The sequence below is a fragment of the Oncorhynchus keta genome, chromosome 29, assembly GCF_023373465.1.
Source record: "Oncorhynchus keta strain PuntledgeMale-10-30-2019 chromosome 29, Oket_V2, whole genome shotgun sequence".
Lineage (NCBI taxonomy): Eukaryota > Metazoa > Chordata > Actinopteri > Salmoniformes > Salmonidae > Oncorhynchus > Oncorhynchus keta.
Genome location: NC_068449.1, coordinates 26,964,278 through 26,983,892, shown reverse-complemented (window position 1 = coordinate 26,983,892; position 19,615 = coordinate 26,964,278). Strand labels below are relative to the sequence as shown.

Here is a 19,615-nt window from a genome sequence, read left to right as displayed (position 1 = left end):
TTTTTGCTTTGTCATTATGGGATATTGTGTGTAGATTGATGAGGGTAAAAAAACGTTTTAATCAATTTTAGAATAAGGCTGTAACACAACAAAATGTGGAAAAGGTAACATTTTGTGACTCTGAATACTTTGAAGGCACTGTAAACGGTGCCTTCAGAAAGTGTTCATACCCCTTGACTTATTCCACATTTTGTTGTGTTACAGCCTCGATTCAAAATGGATTAAATAGATTTGGGATGAGTTGGCTGCAGAGTGAAGGAAAAGCAGCCAACAAGTGCTCAGCATATGTGAGAACTCCTTCAAGACTGTTGGAAGAGCTACCTCATGAAGCTGGTTGAGAGAATGCCAAGAGTGTGCAAAGCTGTCATCGAGGCAAAGGGTGGCTACTTTGAAGAATCTCAAATATAAAATATATTTAGATTTGTTTAACACTTTTTTGGTTACTAAATTATTCCAAATGTGTTATTTTATAGTTTTTATGTCTTCACTATTATTGTACAATTTAGAAAATAGTTCAAATGAAGAAAAACCCTTGAATGAGTAGGTGTGTCCAAACCTTTGACTGGTATATATATATATACCAGTATATATATATATATATATATATGTGTGTGTGTGTGTGTGTGTGTGTGTGTGTGTGTGTGTGTGTGTGTGTGTGTGTGTGTGTGTGTGTGTGTGTGTGTGTGTGTGTGTGTGTGTGTGTGTGTGTGTGTGTGTGTGTGTGTGTGTGTGTGTGCGTGTGTGTATGTGTGTGTGTGTATATAATGTACTGTATGTATATATTAACAGTATAACATGTCTGGAAAATACATCAAATATGCAAACATGACAGTGATGGGAAAGGAAATTATTGTGCAATGTAAATAAGATTTTGCACCAAAATCATCACAAATCAAGAGATTACAGGAGGCATAAATAGGCTACATTGTCACCCGTTTTTGAGGAACCTCATGTACTTTAAATTATTTAAAAAACATAATTAACAAACACTGATGAAGGTTTTTTTCATTGAAATGCTGGAAATTATTAATTTAAAAGTTATGGCGCAAACAATAATGGTTTTCGTGAGGTGTAAATCCACCTGTACACCTTCTTTTCAATAAAAAGCAACAAACTCCTACTCTTACCCCCTGGCTCTTGCTTTTATGCAGATTGTATATTCCTCTATTATGTCTCGTAGAAATGTATGTGTTGAATTACTAGTCAGATATGATGATTTTGGTGCCAATGGTCCATCTTTTTTGCCTTCACAATTAATTTTCTATGTTTACGTCTCTTGTCTTAGGTCTCTCTTTATGGAGTCGTGTGTTGTCTCTCTTGTCGGGATGTGTGTTTTGTCCTTTATTTGTATTTATTCATGTTTAATCCCAGCCCCCGTCCCCACAGGAGGCCTTTTGCCTTTTGGTAGACAGTCATTGTAAATAATATTTTTTTCCTAACCGACTTGCCTCGTTAAATAAAGGTTAAATAAAAAATACAGCAGACTTTTAATTTGAAGGATTGTCTAATTTGACGCGGAAGTGATATTACTGCTGCTGACCTTCACACGGGTCATGTTATAAGTACCTAGCTAGCTATCAAGCTAACTGAATGAAGAGGACTCGTCTCAAAATAAAGGTAACTACGACATGAATGGGCTTAGCTACAACCACTAATCATGAGGGGAAACGACGTTTGTTAGCTACTAGCTGTATTGCTTATCTCTGTAGCAAGGTATTTATTTGTTAGCTAAACTAATGTGACACATTACAAAGTAAACTCACTTTAGCCTAGGTTGACGAAAACAATTATTTGTAGTATATTTTTTTTTTGGACCTAGACTTAAGTTAGCTAGCCACATATATCATGTACCCTAGCTGTGGACGAGAATAGGTTGAGTGCACTGCATAATATAAACAATGTGATTATGTTGCACGTCAATTAGTTAACCTTAGTTAAAAACAAAGGAGGTAACGGTAGCTTGTGCACTAGTTAGTTAAAGCTATTCAACCCTAATGAATGCTACTCTTATGGCCACACCCCCACATACATTTTCTTTAACGTTTTAATATACCCTTTATTAAACTAGGCATGTCAGTTAAGAACAAATTATTATTTACAATGACGGCCTAACCCGGACACCGCAGAGCAAATTATGCGACTCCCAATCACGGCCAGTTGTGATACAGCCTGGAACTTATCAGGGTCTGTCGTGACTCCTCTATCACTGAAATGCAGTGCTTTAGACCGCTGCACGACTCTGGATGCATACCATTACCATAGTGGGCCACCAACATGACAATGTATCCTATCTATATTACATATATAGTTACTGATTTCCTAAAGGCTTCTTGTACCAAAAATCCACATTCAACTGCTTTTTGTAACTCTAGTTGTAAACCACTGTATACTTTTTTCAAGTCACAAGGAGGAGCTACAGCATGCAGGGATTGTTGATACAGGCACTGGCACTGAGACAGTTGGGAAGGCTGAGTACCCGAAAGCTGCTGAACCCTGGACCGGGACCTTACTGGACAGAATGGTGCCCAAGGACACTACACACCCGCCAGCTGTGTGGTTCCCCCTCTTTCCTGACCCTTGGGGGACACAAGCTTCCTAAACGCTGGAATTCAGCTAAGAGCAGGTTGGTTCTTCATCACGTGAGGTTCAAAAGCAGCAAGAAGAAAGGAGGAGCAAAGGTCGTACAGGAAGAGGAAGAAGATGATGAAAAGGACCTGGAGGACAGTGACTATGACGATGAACCTGAGGATGACTCCAGTGTGTCAAAAGACTACAAAGACATAGAGAAATATGTGCAGTCCTTTCGATATGATGTTATCATGAAAGCTGGCCTTGACATAGCACGCAAGTGAGTTGTTACAGAGATATGCCTTTGTTTTCAAATGGATGCACTCAAGGAGATAAAGAGGGTTGGGTTATGGTATCATTAATATTTGACATCAATATTGACAACAATTTGAGGGAATCCAAATGGGTCGGCTTTGAGCACCTCTCTCCTGAAAGCTTCAATGAAGAGAGATGAGGTCAAATTATTTGATTGATATTACTTAAAATGCTCTAATCTAGGCCTATCCTCAGTGGCCAACTGAATTGTTGTTATTGTCTTTATTTCAGCAAAGTGGAGGATGCATTCTATGGCAACAAGCTTTGGCTAAATGGACAGAAACTTGTCAAGAAAAGTAAATTGGTGAGTTACTTTTGTTCCTAGTAATGATGTATAAAATAAACAATATTTCTGTCAACCTTCAACATCTTACAGGACTGTTAGGATCCAAACCCACCCCCCATGAACTGAAGTGGTAGAGCAGTCTAACCAACTGGATTGTCAGGGACAAGTCTAAGGGCTCGATTAAATCGGTAGCACAGAATATGCGCACTATAGCGCGACTGAAATTTGAAGGCAATGTTTCCTCGTTCGGGGACTGCATTTACGGTAAATAACCTTAATATTTAAATTGTGCTTGTAATAGCAGCCAAAGCATCACCCATATGGGTGCTACACTTTTCATGGTGCATCTGTTAAAGCCTACCTACAGAGAAGGATTAACTGTGAACTTCAGAAACAGAGGTGCCTAATGAACAGCTCCGGGCCTGCCTGCCTGTCTAATGTTTCTCCCTCCCTGACCATCGACACCACCTCCACTCAAGCTACTCCTTTACTGAACTGCATCATCATTCAGCTGTAGAAGACCATCTCCCATGAACTGCCAGCTCCCCGAAGTTTATTTTTTAAATCGACTAATAAATCGACTGATTCTGTATGATAACCGCTATATAAACAATCTATACCGAACAAAAATAAAAACAACATGCACCAATTTCAAAGATTTTACCTGTTACAATTCATAAGGAAATCAGGCAATTTAAATGTATTGGGCCCAAATATATTCATTACACATGACTGGGCAAGAGTGCAGCCATGGGTGGGCATAGGCCCACCCACTTGGGAGTCAGGCCCGGGCCAATCAGACGTTAGTTTTCCCCATAAGAGGGCTTTATTACAGACAGAAATACTCCTCGGCACCTGCTCAGACGATCCCGCAGGTGAAATTACCGGAAGTGGAGGTCCTGGGCTGGCATGGTTACACATGGTTGTGAGGCTAGTTGAACGTACTACTAAATTCTCTAAAATTACGTTTGAGGCGGCTTATGGTAAAGAAATTAACTTTCACTTCTCTGACAACACCACTGGACATTACTGCAGTCAGCATGCCAATTGCACGCTCCCTCAACTTTAGACATCTGTGTGGTATTGTGTTGACAACTGCACATTTTAGTGGCCTTCTGTCCACAGCACAAAGTGCACTTGTGTAATGATTGTGGTGTTTAATCAGCTTCTTGATATGCCACACCTGTCAGGTGGCTGGATTATCTTTGTAAAGGAGAAATGCTCACTAACAGGGATGTAAACATTTGTGGTCAAAATTTGAGATGCGCGTTTTGTGCGTATTAAACATTTCTGGGGTCTTTTATCAGCTCATGAAACATGGGATCAACATTTTACATGTTTTATATTTTTGTTCAGTAGATATCGCAGATCTTCAGCAATATGGATTGAATCAAACCCTAATTTTCTTAATTGTACCCATCTTTGGTTCTCTCTTCAGGTTAAAGTTGGGGACACCTTGGACCTGGTATTGTTAGAGAACAAAGAAACAGACACTGTCACGCTTTTGAGAGTCATCATTAAGAAGGAATTGGGTGAATCCAAGGATGGAGACCGGTACAAAGTTGTTCTGAGGCGCTGGAAAAACTTAGAACTTCCCAAGCAGAATGCCTTTAAACAATGAGTTTGTGTACAATACTGAATACACCACTCCCCATTGACAAGGGATTTGGAATATCTATGTCTATGCATGTTACTACATCAAAGTGAATGGTGCATTTTTTTTTTACATAGTCTTCTTGGTATGTGTCATAATTGGCTTATCTGTTTTCAAATGGCTTTGGGCCTTGACACAATTTTCTATTAACAAATATTAGTAAGACTACTTCTCAATATTACTATGTAATTATGAAATGGATGGTCATGGTTTGAATCAGATGCAAGGGGATACGTGTGGGATAAGTTATAGAGTGCTAATAAAGTGAAATGCTGAATTTGACTGACTTGATTACAAATGGCTTAACGGGATCTGTTGCCATGGTTTAATACATATTTATAATACAAAATTTTACAAGAAGGTAGAACATTGTTATAAAAGACCAGTAGTGCCACAAGCAATGGAAAAAAACAATCACCATTTTTACCCATCTTTGCCTGTGATCTGTCTTTGTAATATTTACATGGTTATTGTTAAGGCTATACATCTTATATACAGGGTAAATTAGATGAGCTATGACACTTGTTTTGGTGTATACATACAGTCTATAATTTCAAACAAGCAGACGATGAAAAACGAAACTAATACTGTAGTTCAATATTACAAATACATTGAGTACTAATTAAATGCCTTTACAAGTTGGCCTTATCCTACACAGGACAGTGTGCAAAGGCTCCACTATGCTATTCAGCTTCTGTCCTTGTGCAAATATTTAGAATAAAAAATAAAAATTGTCTTTAGCTTTGCTACTAGGACACAGTATTTGATCTCTTGGCCTTCTTCAGAATGTCACACTTCTTGCGGTTGGGCCGCCGGCATCGCTCATCGATGCTTGGCACACATTCATAATGCCAGACCTCCTCCATCTTCTCAACTGGGTACACGGCTTCTACATAGTGGCGGATGAGCCTGAGACGCACTGGATCCAGCTGCTTCTTGTTGCAGGCGCCTGAATGGTTATACTGAAGCCGCAGGTTCTCCTGAGTGAAGAGCTCAGGGAAGAGGCGCACCAGTAGGCGGGCGGCAAAGTTTCCCACTGAAAGGCTCTGCTGGACAATCTCTCGCACCTCAGTGTCTGAGAGCAAGTAGACCAAAGGCACTGGGAAGTCTGGAATCGACACCTTCAATTCCTCCAGGGGGATCATGCAGAAGTCTTTGCTACTTTTTTCAGGGGGTAGTGGAGGGATCTCAAAGTTCTCCTTCAAGTGCTCTGTGTTGAGCTGGTTCACTTGGCAAGCAGCCACAAAGTCCACAGGCCCTTGCTCCAACTCCGGAGCATAGACTTTGGGTTGCTGCTGGTACGACCTCCGTTGTTCCGTGTCTCGTCGCCTGCACCGCTCGTCCAGTTTACCCACAAATTCCAGGGTCCACACTCTGTCATTCTTGGCCTGTGGATATAGTAGCTCTACATAGTGGCGAATAAGGTTGACCCGCACAGGATCAAGCTGTTTCTTCCCGAGAGAGCCACTACAGTTGTAATGCTTCCGTGTGTTCTCGTAGGTGAAGAGCTCAGGGAATGTAAGTACCAAGAGGCGAGAGGCAAAGTTCCCAATTGACAAGCTACCGTCATAGTTGTTCCTCAGTTGCTCCCTCGAGAGCAGATACTCTTGAGGCACACTGAAATCTGGTAGGGGGATCTCAAGTTGTTCAAAATCGACTGGCACAAGCAACGACTTTTTTGACCTATGACCTGGTCTCTCGTAGTCACACATTTCACTGATCTTGATGATAGAGACATCATCAGGGAGGCTTGTGGAGCCATAGCTCTCATTGTTCATGTTCTCAGGCTCACTGCCATTACCGTTACTATGATAACCCTCTATTGCATCTTCTATGCGCTGCACACACACATGCAGCCAACTATCCTCTGGGACGTCAGGAAAATTAGCTTCCATGTACTTACGGATAATCTCTATCCTGTCCGAGTCCAGGATCATCTTTCCCACACTACCCTCTGGTAATTTCCCCTCCTTAAAAACCTCTGGGAAAACTCTGTTTACAAGAAACATAAAGTCTTCAGGGGAGGAGAGCTTATCAAGATCCTCTCCAACCTCCTGAGTGTCAAACACAAGGTCTGGCATTACTACTTCATTGTTGGTGTGGTCACTATTGGAGTCTAAGTCGATGTGCACTTCTTGCCCCTCCTCATTTATAAAATGGCAGGGCTGGTTCCGTTCAGCTTTTAAACCAAAGTCTGTAATAGTCTGTCTCCCACATGACTGTGGCCCGCTCTCCATATCCTTCTGAGCCCAGAAGCGGTTAAAGAAGTTATTAATCTGTAATAGGCATTCATCCTGCCAAATGTTGTTATTCTTTACCAGAGGAAAACACACCTTCACATAGTTGCGTATTAGCTGCAGCTGTAGGGAATCCAACGTTCTCTTGTTGACAATACAACCAGGAGTGCACACCTTGGCTTTAAAAAGTTCTGGGAAGAGATGTACTAGCAGTCGACAACCCAACTCGCCAGCATTTGATGTCTGCTCCATCAGTTGACTCAGCTCCTCACTTGTCAACAGGTATTCTGGAGGAGGCTGGAACTCAGTTGCCATCTCTGAGGGTTTGACCTGTTTTTTGATGCGAGTGACCTCCAGGGAAAGTAGATCCACCTTGCTGTGCAGTTGGGTCATGCTTGAGTTAAGCGTATTGAGGATGAAAAACATCTTCTCAATGAGGGAGTATAGATTAGAGTCTGTTGAAGACATGGACCCTGCTGCCCCCAGGGCAGAGAGGGGTTCACTTCGGCTGTGCTCCCCTGTATTGACCAGTTGAGGGGATAAGAGATTGCTGTAGCTTAGCTGCACTCCTCCCTCATGCTGAGCCTGCTGGTCCAGGCTTGATATGTGCTTCTTCTCTGTGATTCTGTGAGAGATGCTGTACAGAGGCTTCCTGTGAGAGGCTATAGTCTTCTCCTGGGCAGGGTCCTTCTCTGCAGATGTCAGGCAGAGAGATTGTGGCCTTGTGGACTCTTCAGACAATCTCCTCAGCAAGCGCCGCCCTGCCTACATAGAGACAACAACAACATTATGCATTTCTTATCTCAAATAAAAAAACGATGTATGGACAATGCTTTTCCATTCGTTAAAGTTAACAAATTGACAGCTTTAACGTGAACGAAAACCTTTTTTATCTTATTTTGAAATTATTTTGTGTAAATAAAAACAGGAATAAGCAAGTCTGTGTCTATTTGATGACATTTGTCTATTTACCAAATGAAGTTAGATTATGCCATTTCACTAATTTACCTCACTAGAGACCCTGACTCTTTTGCTGCTGGTAGACTGGAGCAATTCAGAATTGTGTGAGTCACAGCCCATGTCCTTGGCAATACGTTTCCTGGTGGCCTCACTAGTTCCAAGGTACCATCTGCGGGGTCCTTCAGTTGTCTCACTAATAGTACATTCATCTGTCTCCGTCTTGATGTCTTGAATGGGTTCTCGCTCTGCAGAAAATAAACATTTCAAATCATTGTTATGTTATTTCCAATACACAGCTTGATTAGATTTCCCCACTTTAGCTGTTGCTAAATCCAAACAGTTTGGAAGTGAATAGTTGCAATAACAGTATAATATTAAATGGTTTATACTTACCTATCTCCAGCATTTCGCCATCTGTGTTTTCCCTATGGTCAGAGGAATTCATATCCTATAGTAAAACAATAGAATCAAAATAAATAAAACCACATCACTGTTTATGCCATTTTCAGAATTCCAATCTCACGGCACTGGTAAGTAACCTTGACTGTTGTAATTTCTCTAAATAGGCACATTACTTTGATTGCATTGTTCTAATGTTGTTATATTGTTGGAGACTTTATCTTTCAAATTAAAAGTCACATTATATGCTTCAACAACAATTGTGATTGTTGTTCCATAGAAAATGTCAAGCATTTGATGTAATAGTGTTATAATCAATCAGGCCCTTGTCTCCTGCACCGCTGTATATGTTCATAGGCATACATGGATGATATTCTGAACCCGTGCTATTTGATCAGCTGCTTGGGCGCATGTTTACTTAACGAAAATTCGCAGTAAGCTACGTTCATTTTACAATTAAATATAAGACACTAACTTGTGCGCTATTGTTTAACTTCTAACAGTGTGTGAGTTTTGTGTTCTCTGATGCAAGAGGACTCAGTCTGTGGAGGCTTTATATGATTTGCTTCACTCGCCCCCTTCGGTATCTGTCCCATCCACTTCCTCATTCTTCTACACTAGAAGCCCATGAACCAAAACATGAACACACACACACACACACACACTGTTAAACTTTTCCCACTGGAAATAAAAACTTCAGCCTTTCGTGGCAATTAAAAAACGCTATGACATGTATTTGAATACACAGAAAATACATATTTCTACTTTGCATTACAGCTAGCTTATCATTTCGTGACGCGTCAGTGTATATCCTTGTACGAGTTTTCCCCCACTCTTCGTGGAATTGTCCAAATGAAAACACAGATGCTTTAGCTCGAACTCACCTTTACGGTTTAATGTATTCCTTTGCAGTAATGGAAGACGTGGTCAACATCTCTGCCGTGGGAATTTCACACTGTTCGTGTTTCTCCTTTTTTGGAAGGGGGGTCTGTGTTGTCTCGCGTGACGTGTCGGGGCGCGCGCCTGCAGTGTCATTTCCGCACAGCTGTGGATGTGTCTTTTGTGTGGCGGTGTGGCCTGTGAAGCTAGCGACAATAAGGATTAGCCACAAAAGAGGAATTTGCGATTTGCCTTCAAAGTGTATCAGACTGCATATTTCTGTTGTGTTTTGTGGGTGTCACTGAGTAGGCTGATAACCCCATTTCATTGGTGTGCACGCCATAGTACTGTCCAATATTAAATGTTCAACAATGCAATAGACTAACTGGGGAGGTGATTTCCCAGGGTCAAAATCATGCAATAAACTATGACGCAAATATTTGTGTAAACTCTTTGGGATTGTAATCTGTGTGTGTCACTGACAAGGCTGGTACCAAATGTCCATAGTTAAGGCTGCACATAGCCCTTGATATGACTCTCAGTTCCATTACGTTACACATAAGAGTCATTGGACGAAGGCGTCTTCTGTACGGGGAGTTTTGTTAAGAGCCCCAACACTCAATCTGAACATTAACAACTGTCGCTTGCGGTACGGTTTTGGAAGCATAAGGACCTTATATTCCATATCAGCTAGAAATTCTATTTAAAAAAAAGTTAAATTGATACATAGGGTTAGTGTTCCCACACGGCCATATTTTCATGTTACAATGCTTGTTTACGGAAGACATGAGGCGAACGACCACCTGCGCTAATGACCTATCTAGCATGCTCCGAACACCTGTGTGTAAACATAACTCGGGAAGCGTAGTTTCGTCGGATGGAGGTACCCGTAGCTTTATGGATATGTGCAAAACTACTACAGTAAATTAATCATTTTTATTTAAAGGATTCTTTCTGATGAAAGATGAGGCCCATATGTTTCTAAAGCAGTATCGCAAGCAACAATTATTGGTATTTATAAACGTTAAAATACAGTGTTAGGATTGTAGTCGTGGGAAAAGCTAATGGATTAAAACTGTAGGGGTAAGGCAGAATGCCACCTTGAGTTTGAGGGCAAAGCTGTATATTGAATAACTATGTATGCCCCCAATGCAATTATGCAGTCTTATGCAGTCACAGTGGGATTTGAACGTTGTTTACAGTTTCTTGTGAAATTAATTAATTATTGTATTAATTTAATTTATATAACATTCCAACCTTGTTTAGCATTATTCCACTATTTGGATCCGTTTCAAATGGGGCTTTTATTTAGAAGGCGAACTGCAAATTCCATTATTGTGATTTATACTTATTGTGGTTAGCGTCACAAAGGTGGCCGTTTGCATGATGACCGAGAAACGAAATTGCGCAAGTTATTTTAGTAGTATGTATGGGATACATCTTCCAACGAAATGCTTACTTGCAGGTTCCTTCTTGACAAGGCAACAACAATAAGAAATAGTACGTACATGCCCCAACCAGAATCCATGGATTACAGGCAACATTCTCACTGAGCTAAAGGGTAGAGCTGCCGCTTTCAAGGAGCGGGACTCTAACCCGGAAGCTTATAAGAAGACACTTGGCAGTTGGTCAAACCATCAAACAGGCAAAGCATCAATACAGGACTAAGATCGAATCGTACTACACCGGCTCCGACGCTCATTGGATGTGGCAGGGCTTGCAAACTATTACAGACTTTAAAGGGAAGCACAGCTGAGAGCTGCCCAGTGACACAAGCCCACCAGACAAGCTAAATAACTTATATGCTCGCTTTGAGGCAAATAACACGGAAACATGCATGAGAGCATCAGCTGTTCCGGACGACTGATCACACTCTCCGCAGCCGATGTAAGACCTTTAAACAGGTCAACATTCACAAGCCAGCTGAACCAGACAGATTACCAGGTCGTGTACTCCGAGCAGGCGCTGACCAACTGGCAAGTGTCTTCACTGACATTTTCAACCTCTCCTTGTCTGAGTCTGTAATACCATCTTGTTTAAAGCAGACCACCATAGTCCCTGTGCCCATGAACATAAAGGTAACCTGCCTAAATGACTACCGACCCGTAGCACTCACATCGGTAGCCATGAAATGCTTTGAAAGGCTGGTCATGGCTCACATCAACACCATTATTCCAGAAACCCTAGACCCACTCCAATGTGCATACAGCACCAACAGATCCACAGATGATAAAATCCGCCAAGCTGATCCTTAACACAGGGGCCCCTTAGGGGTGCGTGCTCAGTCCCCTCCTGTACTCCCTGTTCACTCATGACTGCACGGCCAGGCACAACTACAAAATAATCATTAAGTTTGCTGATGACACAACAGTGGAAGGCCTGATCACCGTCAACGATGAGACAGCCTATAGGGAGGAGATCAGAGACCTGACCATTTGGTGCAAGGACAACAACCTCTCCCTCATCGCGATCAAGACAAAGGAGATGATTGTGGACTACAGGAAAAGGAGGACCGGGCACGCCCCCATTCTCATCGACAGGGCTGTAGTGGAGCGGGTCGAGAGTTTCAAGTTCCTTGGTGTCCACATCACCAACGAACTATCATGATCCAAACACACCAAGACAGTTGTGAAGACGGCACGACAAAACCTTTTACCCCTCGGGAGACTGAAAAGATTTGGCATGGATCCCCATATCCTCAAAAAGTTATACAGCTGCACCATCGAGAGCATCCTGATCAGTTGCATCACCGCCTGGTATGGCAACTGCTCGGCATCTGACCATAACGTGCTACAGAGGGTAGTGCGTACGGCCCAGTACATCAGTGGGGCCAAGCTTCCTGCCATCCAGGACTTATTTAATAGGCGGTGTCAGAAGACAGCACATAAAATCGTCAGAGACTCCAGTCACCCAAGTCGTAGACTGTTATCTCTGCTACCGCAGCGCAAGCGGTACCAAAGTGGCAAGTCTAGGACCAAAAGGCTCCTTAACAGCTTCCACCCCCAAGCCATTTGACTGCTGAAAAATTCATCAACTGGCCACAGGACCATTTACATTGACCCCCCCCCATTTGTTTTGTACACTGCTGCTACTCGCTGTTTATTATCTATCCATAGTCACTTCCCCCCTACCTACATGTACAAATTTCTTCAACTAACCTGTACCCCCGCACACTGACTCTGTACTGGTACTCCCTGATTATAGCCTCATTATTGTTATGTTATTGTGTTACTTAAGCAAAAGTTAAGTCATTTCTATTTGGTAAATATTTTCTTGAACTGCAAACAGTCTCACAGCTTTCCATATCTGAGGACAAAAAACATCAGAACAGGCTTCATCACATGAGACTCGACAAGACTAGACTGGGCGAGCGTCCACGTCCTTATGTTGATTTTGTCCATTCACACCAGACGCGATCAGGACACGCATGTTGAAATATCAAAACGAACTCTGAAGCAACTACAGTGGGGCAAAAAAGTATTTAGTCAGCCACCAATTGTGCAAGTTCTCCCACTTAAAAAGATGAGAGGCCTGTAATTTTCATCATAGGTACTCTTCAACTATGACAGACAAAATGAGGGGGAAAAAATCCAGAAAATCACATTGTAGGATTTTTAATGAATTTATTTGCAAATTATGGTGGAAAATAAGTATTTGGTCACCTACAAACAAGCAAGATTTCTGGCTCTCACAGACCTGTAACTTCTTCTTTAAGAGGCTCCTCTGTCCTCCACTTGTTACCTGTATTAATGGCACCTGTTTGAACTTGTTATCAGTATAAAAGACACCTGTCCACAACCTCAAACAGTCACACTCCAAACTCCACTATGGCCAAGACCAAAGAGCAGTCAAAAGACACCAGAAACAAAATTGTAGACCTGCACCAGGCTGGGAAGACTAAATCTGCAATAGGTAAGCAGCTTGGTTTGAAGAAATCAACTGTGGGAGCAATTATTAGGAAATGGGAGACATACAAGACCACTGATAATCTCCCTCGATCTGGGTCTCCACGCAAGATCTCACCCCGTGGGGTCAAAATGATCACAAGAACCGGTGAGCAAAACAAAGCCTACCATCAGTAACACACTACACCGCCAGGGACTCCAATCCTGCAGTGTCAGATGTGTTTGCTGGAGAGCATTTGGATGATCCAGAAGAAGATTGGGAGAATGTCATATGGTCAGATGAAACCAAAATATAACTTTTTGGTAAAAACTCAACTCGTCGTGTTTGGAGGACAAAGAATGCTGAGTTGCATCCAAAGAACACCATACCTACTGTGGAGCATGGGGGTGGAAACATCATGCTTTGGGGCTGTTTTTCTGCAAACGGACCAGGACGACTGATCCGTGTAAAGGAAAGAATGAATGGGTCCATGTATCGTGAGATTTCGAGTGAAAATGCAAGGGCATTGAAGATGAAACGTGGCTGGGTCTTTCAGAATGACAATGATCCCAAACACACCTCCTGGGCAACAAAGGAGTGGCTTCGTAAGAAGAATTTCAAGGTCCTGGAGTGGCCTAGCCAGTCTCCAGATCTCAACCCCATAGAAAATCTTTGCTGGGAGTTGAAAGTCCGTGTTGCCCAGCAACAGCCCCAAAACATCACTGCTCTAGAGGAGCTCTGCATGGAGGAATGGGCCAAAATACCAGCAACAGTGTGTGAAAACCTTGTGAAGACTTACAGAAAACGTTTGACCTCTGTCATTGCCAACAAAGGGTATATAACAAAGTATTGAGATAAACTTTTGTTATTGATCAAATACTTATTTTCCAGCATAATTTGCAAATAAACTCATTAAAAATCCTACAATGCAAATTTTCTCATTGATGAAACATTTGATCTTAATACCGTTTTCCTTTCCCAACACAATAATCTGTTACAGAGTGGACCATATTTTACCCTTTGCCAAAATAAAATAATTACAATTGTTTAGGAGTGCAAGGGTTAATTGATTCAATGCACACACTCACTTCAGAGTAGGCGTTCCCTAACGGATGCACCAATAGGCTCTCGCTAGCTCGTGCACGTCTCTGCACCCCTCCTTGCTTGTTCTGTCTACTATGACCCATTTGTTCACATTGGAAATTACAGGCTGTGGTCTAATCTTGGGTTAGTTACACTGTCAATCTGACAATGTCAAAGTTTTTATTACTCATTTTATGCCTCCTTTTGCAATGTAATTTTTATTTCCAAGCCACTATAATGCACTTTTGATATTCTACTCAATGCATTGAGGACATGCTTCTCAGGTAGGGGCTTGCTTGTTCTTGAGAATAGCTATCATATTGATCCCCCTCGAGTAGTTAATTTCAGTGCATCATTCATATAGCTTGCTAGCTAAATATGTCTGTTCTAGAAATTATATCATGCTAGCTAATTATTTCAATGCTCCTTCCAAATGTGAAATTAAAAGACAAAAATGACACCTACCTAAGATGTTCCTCTATGTCATCATGGTTGTGAAAGTAAGACTTCCGCCCAAATGCGCACTCCATGGGGGTCTAGAATATGACGTAAACACCAGACTGCAGTTTGGGCAGACTGCAGGATGTGGTCATCCTGTCTGGGTTGGCGCCCCTTGGGTTGTGCCATGGCGGAGATCTTTGTGGGCTATAATCAGCCTTGTCTCAGGATGGTAAGTTGGTGGTTGGAGATATCCCTCTAGTGGTGTGGGGGCTGTGCTTTGGCAAAGTGGGTGGGGTTATATCCTTCCTGTTTGGCCCTGTCCGGGGGTGTTCTCGGATGGGGCCACAGTGTCTCCTGACCCCTCCTGTCTCAGCCTCCAGTATTTATGCTGCAGTAGTTTGTGTCGGGGGGCTAGAGACAGTTTGTTATATCTGGAGTACTTCTCCTGTCCTATTCGGTGTCCTGTGTGAATCTAAGTGTGCGTTCTCTAATTCTCTCCTTCTCTCTTTCTTTCTCTCTCTCGGAGGACCTGAGCCCTAGGACCATGCCCCAGGACTACCTGACATGATGACTCCTTGCTGTCCCCAGTCCACCTGACCGTGCTGCTGCTCCAGTTTCAACTGTTCTGCCTTATTATTATTCGACCATGCTGGTCATTTATGAACATTTGAACATCTTGGCCATGTTCTGTTATAATCTCCACCCGGCACAGCCAGAAGAGGACTGGCCACCCCACATAGCCTGGTTCCTCTCTAGGTTTCTTCCTAGGTTTTGGCCTTTCTAGGGAGTTTTTCCTAGCCACCGTGCTTCTACACCTGCATTGCTTGCTGTTTGGGGTTTTAGGCTGGGTTTCTGTACAGCACTTTGAGATATCAGCTGATGTACGAAGGGCTATATAAATACATTTGATTTGATTTGTAACCGCATCAGTTTGTATCCATGAAGCTTCCCATGTCGGTCAGATTATTATTTTCCGTCTGCTGTAGAGCCTCGAACTCAGAATTCTCCGTAAACTAATTACAACACCATCTATATTGCTCAACGACACGAATATCTCCCAATGCCTCAAACGGAGGAGAAAATAAAAGTTGATCAACTCAAGCAAACCAGCCATAATGTCAACCTGTGCATGAGAGGATGCCTTGCTTGCCAAGTACCCTATGCTACCGTTTCAGCATTAAAGGCTATTTCTCATGACATGCAACCAGATTATTTCGTTATGACATCTTTATCGAAATAGTGTTATTTCTCATAACGACAATTATTTCGTAATAATTATATTAAAAAAATATTGGTTTCTGAGTGGCAGCAATACAAAAGTGCATATCAGACCGAGAGCCTAATGCGTCTTAGGTAGGCCTAGTTCTTAAAGTTTTAGTTGAGAAAATGATCTCGCCGCAGAAGTAAGTTACAGGGATGGTTAAAAACAGCATGATTGCCGTAGCAACATCAGGGGAACTTGGCAGAGGGGAGTGGTGCTTCGAATAAGCAGTTCTGAAACATCTTTAATTGAGCCTCTCATTATCCTTAATTGCCAGCCTCACCACGTTACAGAAACCGATGAACTGTATAGGAAGCTCTGTGGACAGGTCGTCTGGATACTGGGCAGCCAATAAAGTGGCAGATGCAAACAGATGATCATGTTTAGCGGACAACAGTTGAGGGCTCAAACAAAACAAGCAGCTTCCGATTTCGTTCATACTGGTGAACCGGCGCTTGAGTTGTGTGGTTGCAATATCAACCGTCTCTGGTATATCTTAGCATGCATAATGTGTGCAGCGCAATGGACATGCACCGAGTATGCAAAACCTTATGAGCACCTGTTCTTTCCATGACAGACTGACCAGGTGAAAGTTTTGATCCCTTATTGATGTCACTTGTTAAATCAGTGTAGATGAAGGGGAGGAGACAGGTTAAAGAAAGATTGTTAAGCCTTGAGACAGTTGAGGCATGGATTGTGTATATGTGACATTGAGGGTGAATGGGCAAGACAAAAGATTTAAGTGCCTTTTGAATGGGGTATGGTAGTAGGTGCCAGACACTGCTGGTTTTTCATGCTCAACAGTTTCATGTGTATCAAGAATGGTCCACCACCTAAAGGACATCCAGCCAACTTGACACAACTGTGGGAAGCATTGGAGTCAACATGGGCCAGCAACCCTGTGGAACACTTGACACCTTGTAGAGTCATGCACAATATAATGCATAGTGTCTCAGGAAAGAGTTATCAATACTTGTTATAGAAAACAGTTGGGACCGCAACCTAGGCCTTCAGGCCGAGGTGAAAACATTTGCACAGAAAAATGTAAGGCAATGCAGTCGCATACTGTAGCTACTATTGCCCTCCACGTAGAAAACAAAGAGGAGCACAGACACAGAGAAATGTATTTCTAAGAGAAAGAAACAACAAAAATAAACTTCAAGAGAATTGTTAGGCTATTTGATGTGTAATTTTTATATAGCAGCTTAATACTTTATATAGCTATATAGATAGTAGGCTACACTGCATAATGAAACAATCCCTAGCAAGTTAGTGCTTTGAGGGTGGACTGACTATTAGTTGGCATTAGACTGGTTTTACGCACCACAACTTTCTATGGGCGAGAGTATAATGTCAGCATTACGACACCGTGAATAGCTTCTTGAAATGTTAGGCTTAACATAAGAAAATGACGACCAAATAGGCCTACCAATAAACAATTATCCATCAGCTAAAGAAAAGCTATAGGCTACATGCCCTGGCACCACAGAAAGCCTATCATCAGTTCGATAAGCAGCCACATAGAAGTAACAATTTCAGCACCATGGACAGTGATCGGAAGTCTATACTGTGTGAGTGAGTGGCTGACGTATTCAATATACTACTATTGTCTGGGGGGGTCTATTAAAAACTGTTAAACACCATTTGCTTCACAGAGTGGGCCACAAACTAAATGTAAACAATGGAGAAAATGCACCATTCTATGACAATGAAAACATAAATTAAATTGATTTACAAACCCCTTTAATACACATAGCAAACAACAACCCCCTTTTCAGCTCCACTTGCAAATTGAACATAAAAAGTAACATTACTATATGGTTTGTGACCCTACTGTGGTTTTAAAACAGAATTGTACAGAGGGTGGAGGTAATGAAATGGTTCTATGGGGTCCACGTTAGATTCCCATGGCCCTTTAAGTCAGCCAAACTTAAATATATATTATTATACTTGTTCGGGCCGGGGATATGTGCAATGTTTTTTAACTTATTTATTTCACGCTTAAAATTCCTGAAATCCAACATCATAACCCTTTGATCTAAGGAATATGTCAGCATCTAACAAGACAAATCCAGTTTTGTAAGGTCATTCATGCATGTGGACAGCAACCTGTCTGAGGACCAGAGGCTTTAAGGGTTCTATTCAATCCGCATCACTAAAATCTGTGATTTGAATTTAAGGCAATGTTCCTGTTTTAGCGGTGACTGCATTCACAGTAAACACAGGCTTTAATTTTCTATAGCGGAATCTATAACACTTCAGATCAAATAGAGCCCTAAGTCATTATGTAGACAAAGGCAACTACTATTCTACCATTTTAAATGATTTGAACTGCGCTTTTAAGCTAAAGAGGATATACAAGAGGAGGTTTGGGAGGTTCTCAATTGGATAAAAGTCCATCCTCTCCTAGACTCCTCCATCCTCCGTTACCCGGAAACTGAAAGCCATATGTAGAAGTGTAAATTCATTAATAGGCGAAAGGAGAAGTTTGCTCCTCTCCTCAATTACCTCCTCTGGCAGAGGATGCACAAGTGTATCCTATGCGGAAGAGTGTTGAAATCTACCTCACCCCCTTTGAAACAGCGGTTGTTATATCGGATTAGAAAAGCATGTGCATGTTAAAAAAAGATAGGTTTTAATCTATAAAATGTCTGGCATAACTATTTATTTGGACCACTACTCATATTTTGGGATTCTTTCTCTGTAAAAAAGTAATTTGCCTGATGATGCGCTAGCGGACAAGGAGTAATTTAACACAAGTGCTTTTGTTTCTACGTTTCCTCCCCTCGATTACCTTTGACCTTCTTCAAAAGGAGGCGAGATGAAGAGGCAAGCAATACCAATTAATCCCCCCATAAGAACCTATCGCTCCTGGGTTGCTCGAGGCAAAATGTGTCACCTAATGGATATAAATAATTGTCTAGAAATGACCATATTGGACAGGTTCCAAATCCCAGACCCAAATTCAATGGCATTACATATGGATTCTGCAAGTCAAAGCAATGTAATTAATTGGTGCTGTCACAATGTAGGGAACACAATTGATCTCTTTCTGTAGAGAACATATCATATCTAACATCCACGCACTCTAGTACCCAATGTTCTAGCACTGACTGGTCACAAATGTGTCTGTTGGGTATATAATAAGACACTGCAACCGAGATGGTGCGACAGTCATTATTTGGGTAATGAGCTGGTTCAGTGGCAGCGTGTGGCGCCGCAGTCTGATCTGTCAGCCAATAAGAGCGAGACCTGTGCTGGAAAGCAGAGTCGGGGATCACTGAAGCGAAGGCTTGCAAAGAGGGTCTGGGATTCAGCACTTAACACTGAGAAGTGCTCATTAAAATGCAATTTTTGGACAATATGCTCATTTCTGTAGAAGAGAGAATAGCATATTGCTCCTATTGAGTGATTTCATCCATCAGTCAACCATGTGATATTAACAGGTGTTCACTTGTAAAAAAAATCAAATACAAATTAAGTCTTAATATCCCACTTTTATGGATCAGATATCTTTTTATGCATCATGTTTTCAGTGCACACAAAATATAAAAATAAATGCAAGGCAAAGGGGTAGCCTAGGTCTTCAGTTGGTCTAGAATGCATGCAAACCAATCGATGGATGTCCCCCCCCACCCTTTTGGGAC

At 41.9% G+C, this 19,615-nt stretch overlaps 2 protein-coding genes and 1 long non-coding RNA gene across 4 annotated transcripts; 2 read left to right on the top strand and 1 right to left on the bottom strand.

Moving 5' to 3' along the window:
* Positions 1–1,450: 1,450 nt before the first annotated feature.
* Positions 1,451–5,105, top strand: mtres1 (mitochondrial transcription rescue factor 1). Of its 2 annotated transcripts, none has more exons than XM_035743162.2 (4): positions 1,451–1,617; positions 2,401–2,848; positions 3,115–3,187; positions 4,608–5,105. In XM_035743162.2, exons 2-4 carry the CDS (start codon positions 2,421–2,423, stop codon positions 4,788–4,790), a joined length of 684 nt encoding a protein of 227 aa, XP_035599055.1. In that variant the 5' UTR covers positions 1,451–1,617; positions 2,401–2,420; the 3' UTR covers positions 4,791–5,105. The 2 variants fall into 2 exon arrangements, with proteins under 2 accessions (XP_035599055.1, XP_035599056.1); XM_035743163.2 differs by lacking the exon at positions 1,451–1,617 and adding an exon at positions 1,636–1,713.
* A 332-nt stretch (positions 5,106–5,437) lies between these two features.
* On the bottom strand, positions 5,438–9,454 carry LOC118362648 (BEN domain-containing protein 3-like). Its single transcript, XM_035743161.2, has 4 exons — positions 9,304–9,454; positions 8,414–8,468; positions 8,069–8,265; positions 5,438–7,825 (listed from the first exon to the last, which is right to left on the bottom strand). Exons 2-4 carry the CDS (start codon positions 8,463–8,465, stop codon positions 5,573–5,575), a joined length of 2,502 nt encoding a protein of 833 aa, XP_035599054.1. The 5' UTR covers positions 8,466–8,468; positions 9,304–9,454; the 3' UTR covers positions 5,438–5,572.
* Positions 9,455–9,736: 282 nt separating this feature from the next.
* LOC127913630 (uncharacterized) lies at positions 9,737–17,137 on the top strand. The gene is made up of 2 exons (XR_008086248.1): positions 9,737–10,181; positions 15,234–17,137. It is a non-coding gene; the product is annotated as an uncharacterized LOC127913630 (long non-coding RNA).
* Positions 17,138–19,615: the final 2,478 nt, after the last annotated feature.

What these genes read in the sequence shown, in the direction of transcription:
- mtres1 (XM_035743162.2), top strand. Translation starts at nt 2,421, where the DNA reads ATGCAGGGATTGTTGATACAGGCACTGGCACTGAGACAGTTGGGAAGG. An exon ending in GGCCTTGACATAGCACGCAA is followed by an intron (nt 2,849 to 3,114) that starts GTGAGTTGTTAC and finishes TCTTTATTTCAG; the next exon opens with CAAAGTGGAGGATGCATTCT. An exon ending in TTGTCAAGAAAAGTAAATTG is followed by an intron (nt 3,188 to 4,607) that starts GTGAGTTACTTT and finishes TTCTCTCTTCAG; the next exon opens with GTTAAAGTTGGGGACACCTT.
- LOC118362648 (XM_035743161.2), bottom strand. Translation starts at nt 8,465, where the DNA reads ATGAATTCCTCTGACCATAGGGAAAACACAGATGGCGAAATGCTGGAG. An exon ending in TGGCGAAATGCTGGAGATAG is followed by an intron (nt 8,266 to 8,413) that starts GTAAGTATAAAC and finishes TATTTTCTGCAG; the next exon opens with AGCGAGAACCCATTCAAGAC. An exon ending in GAGTCAGGGTCTCTAGTGAG is followed by an intron (nt 7,826 to 8,068) that starts GTAAATTAGTGA and finishes GTCTCTATGTAG; the next exon opens with GCAGGGCGGCGCTTGCTGAG.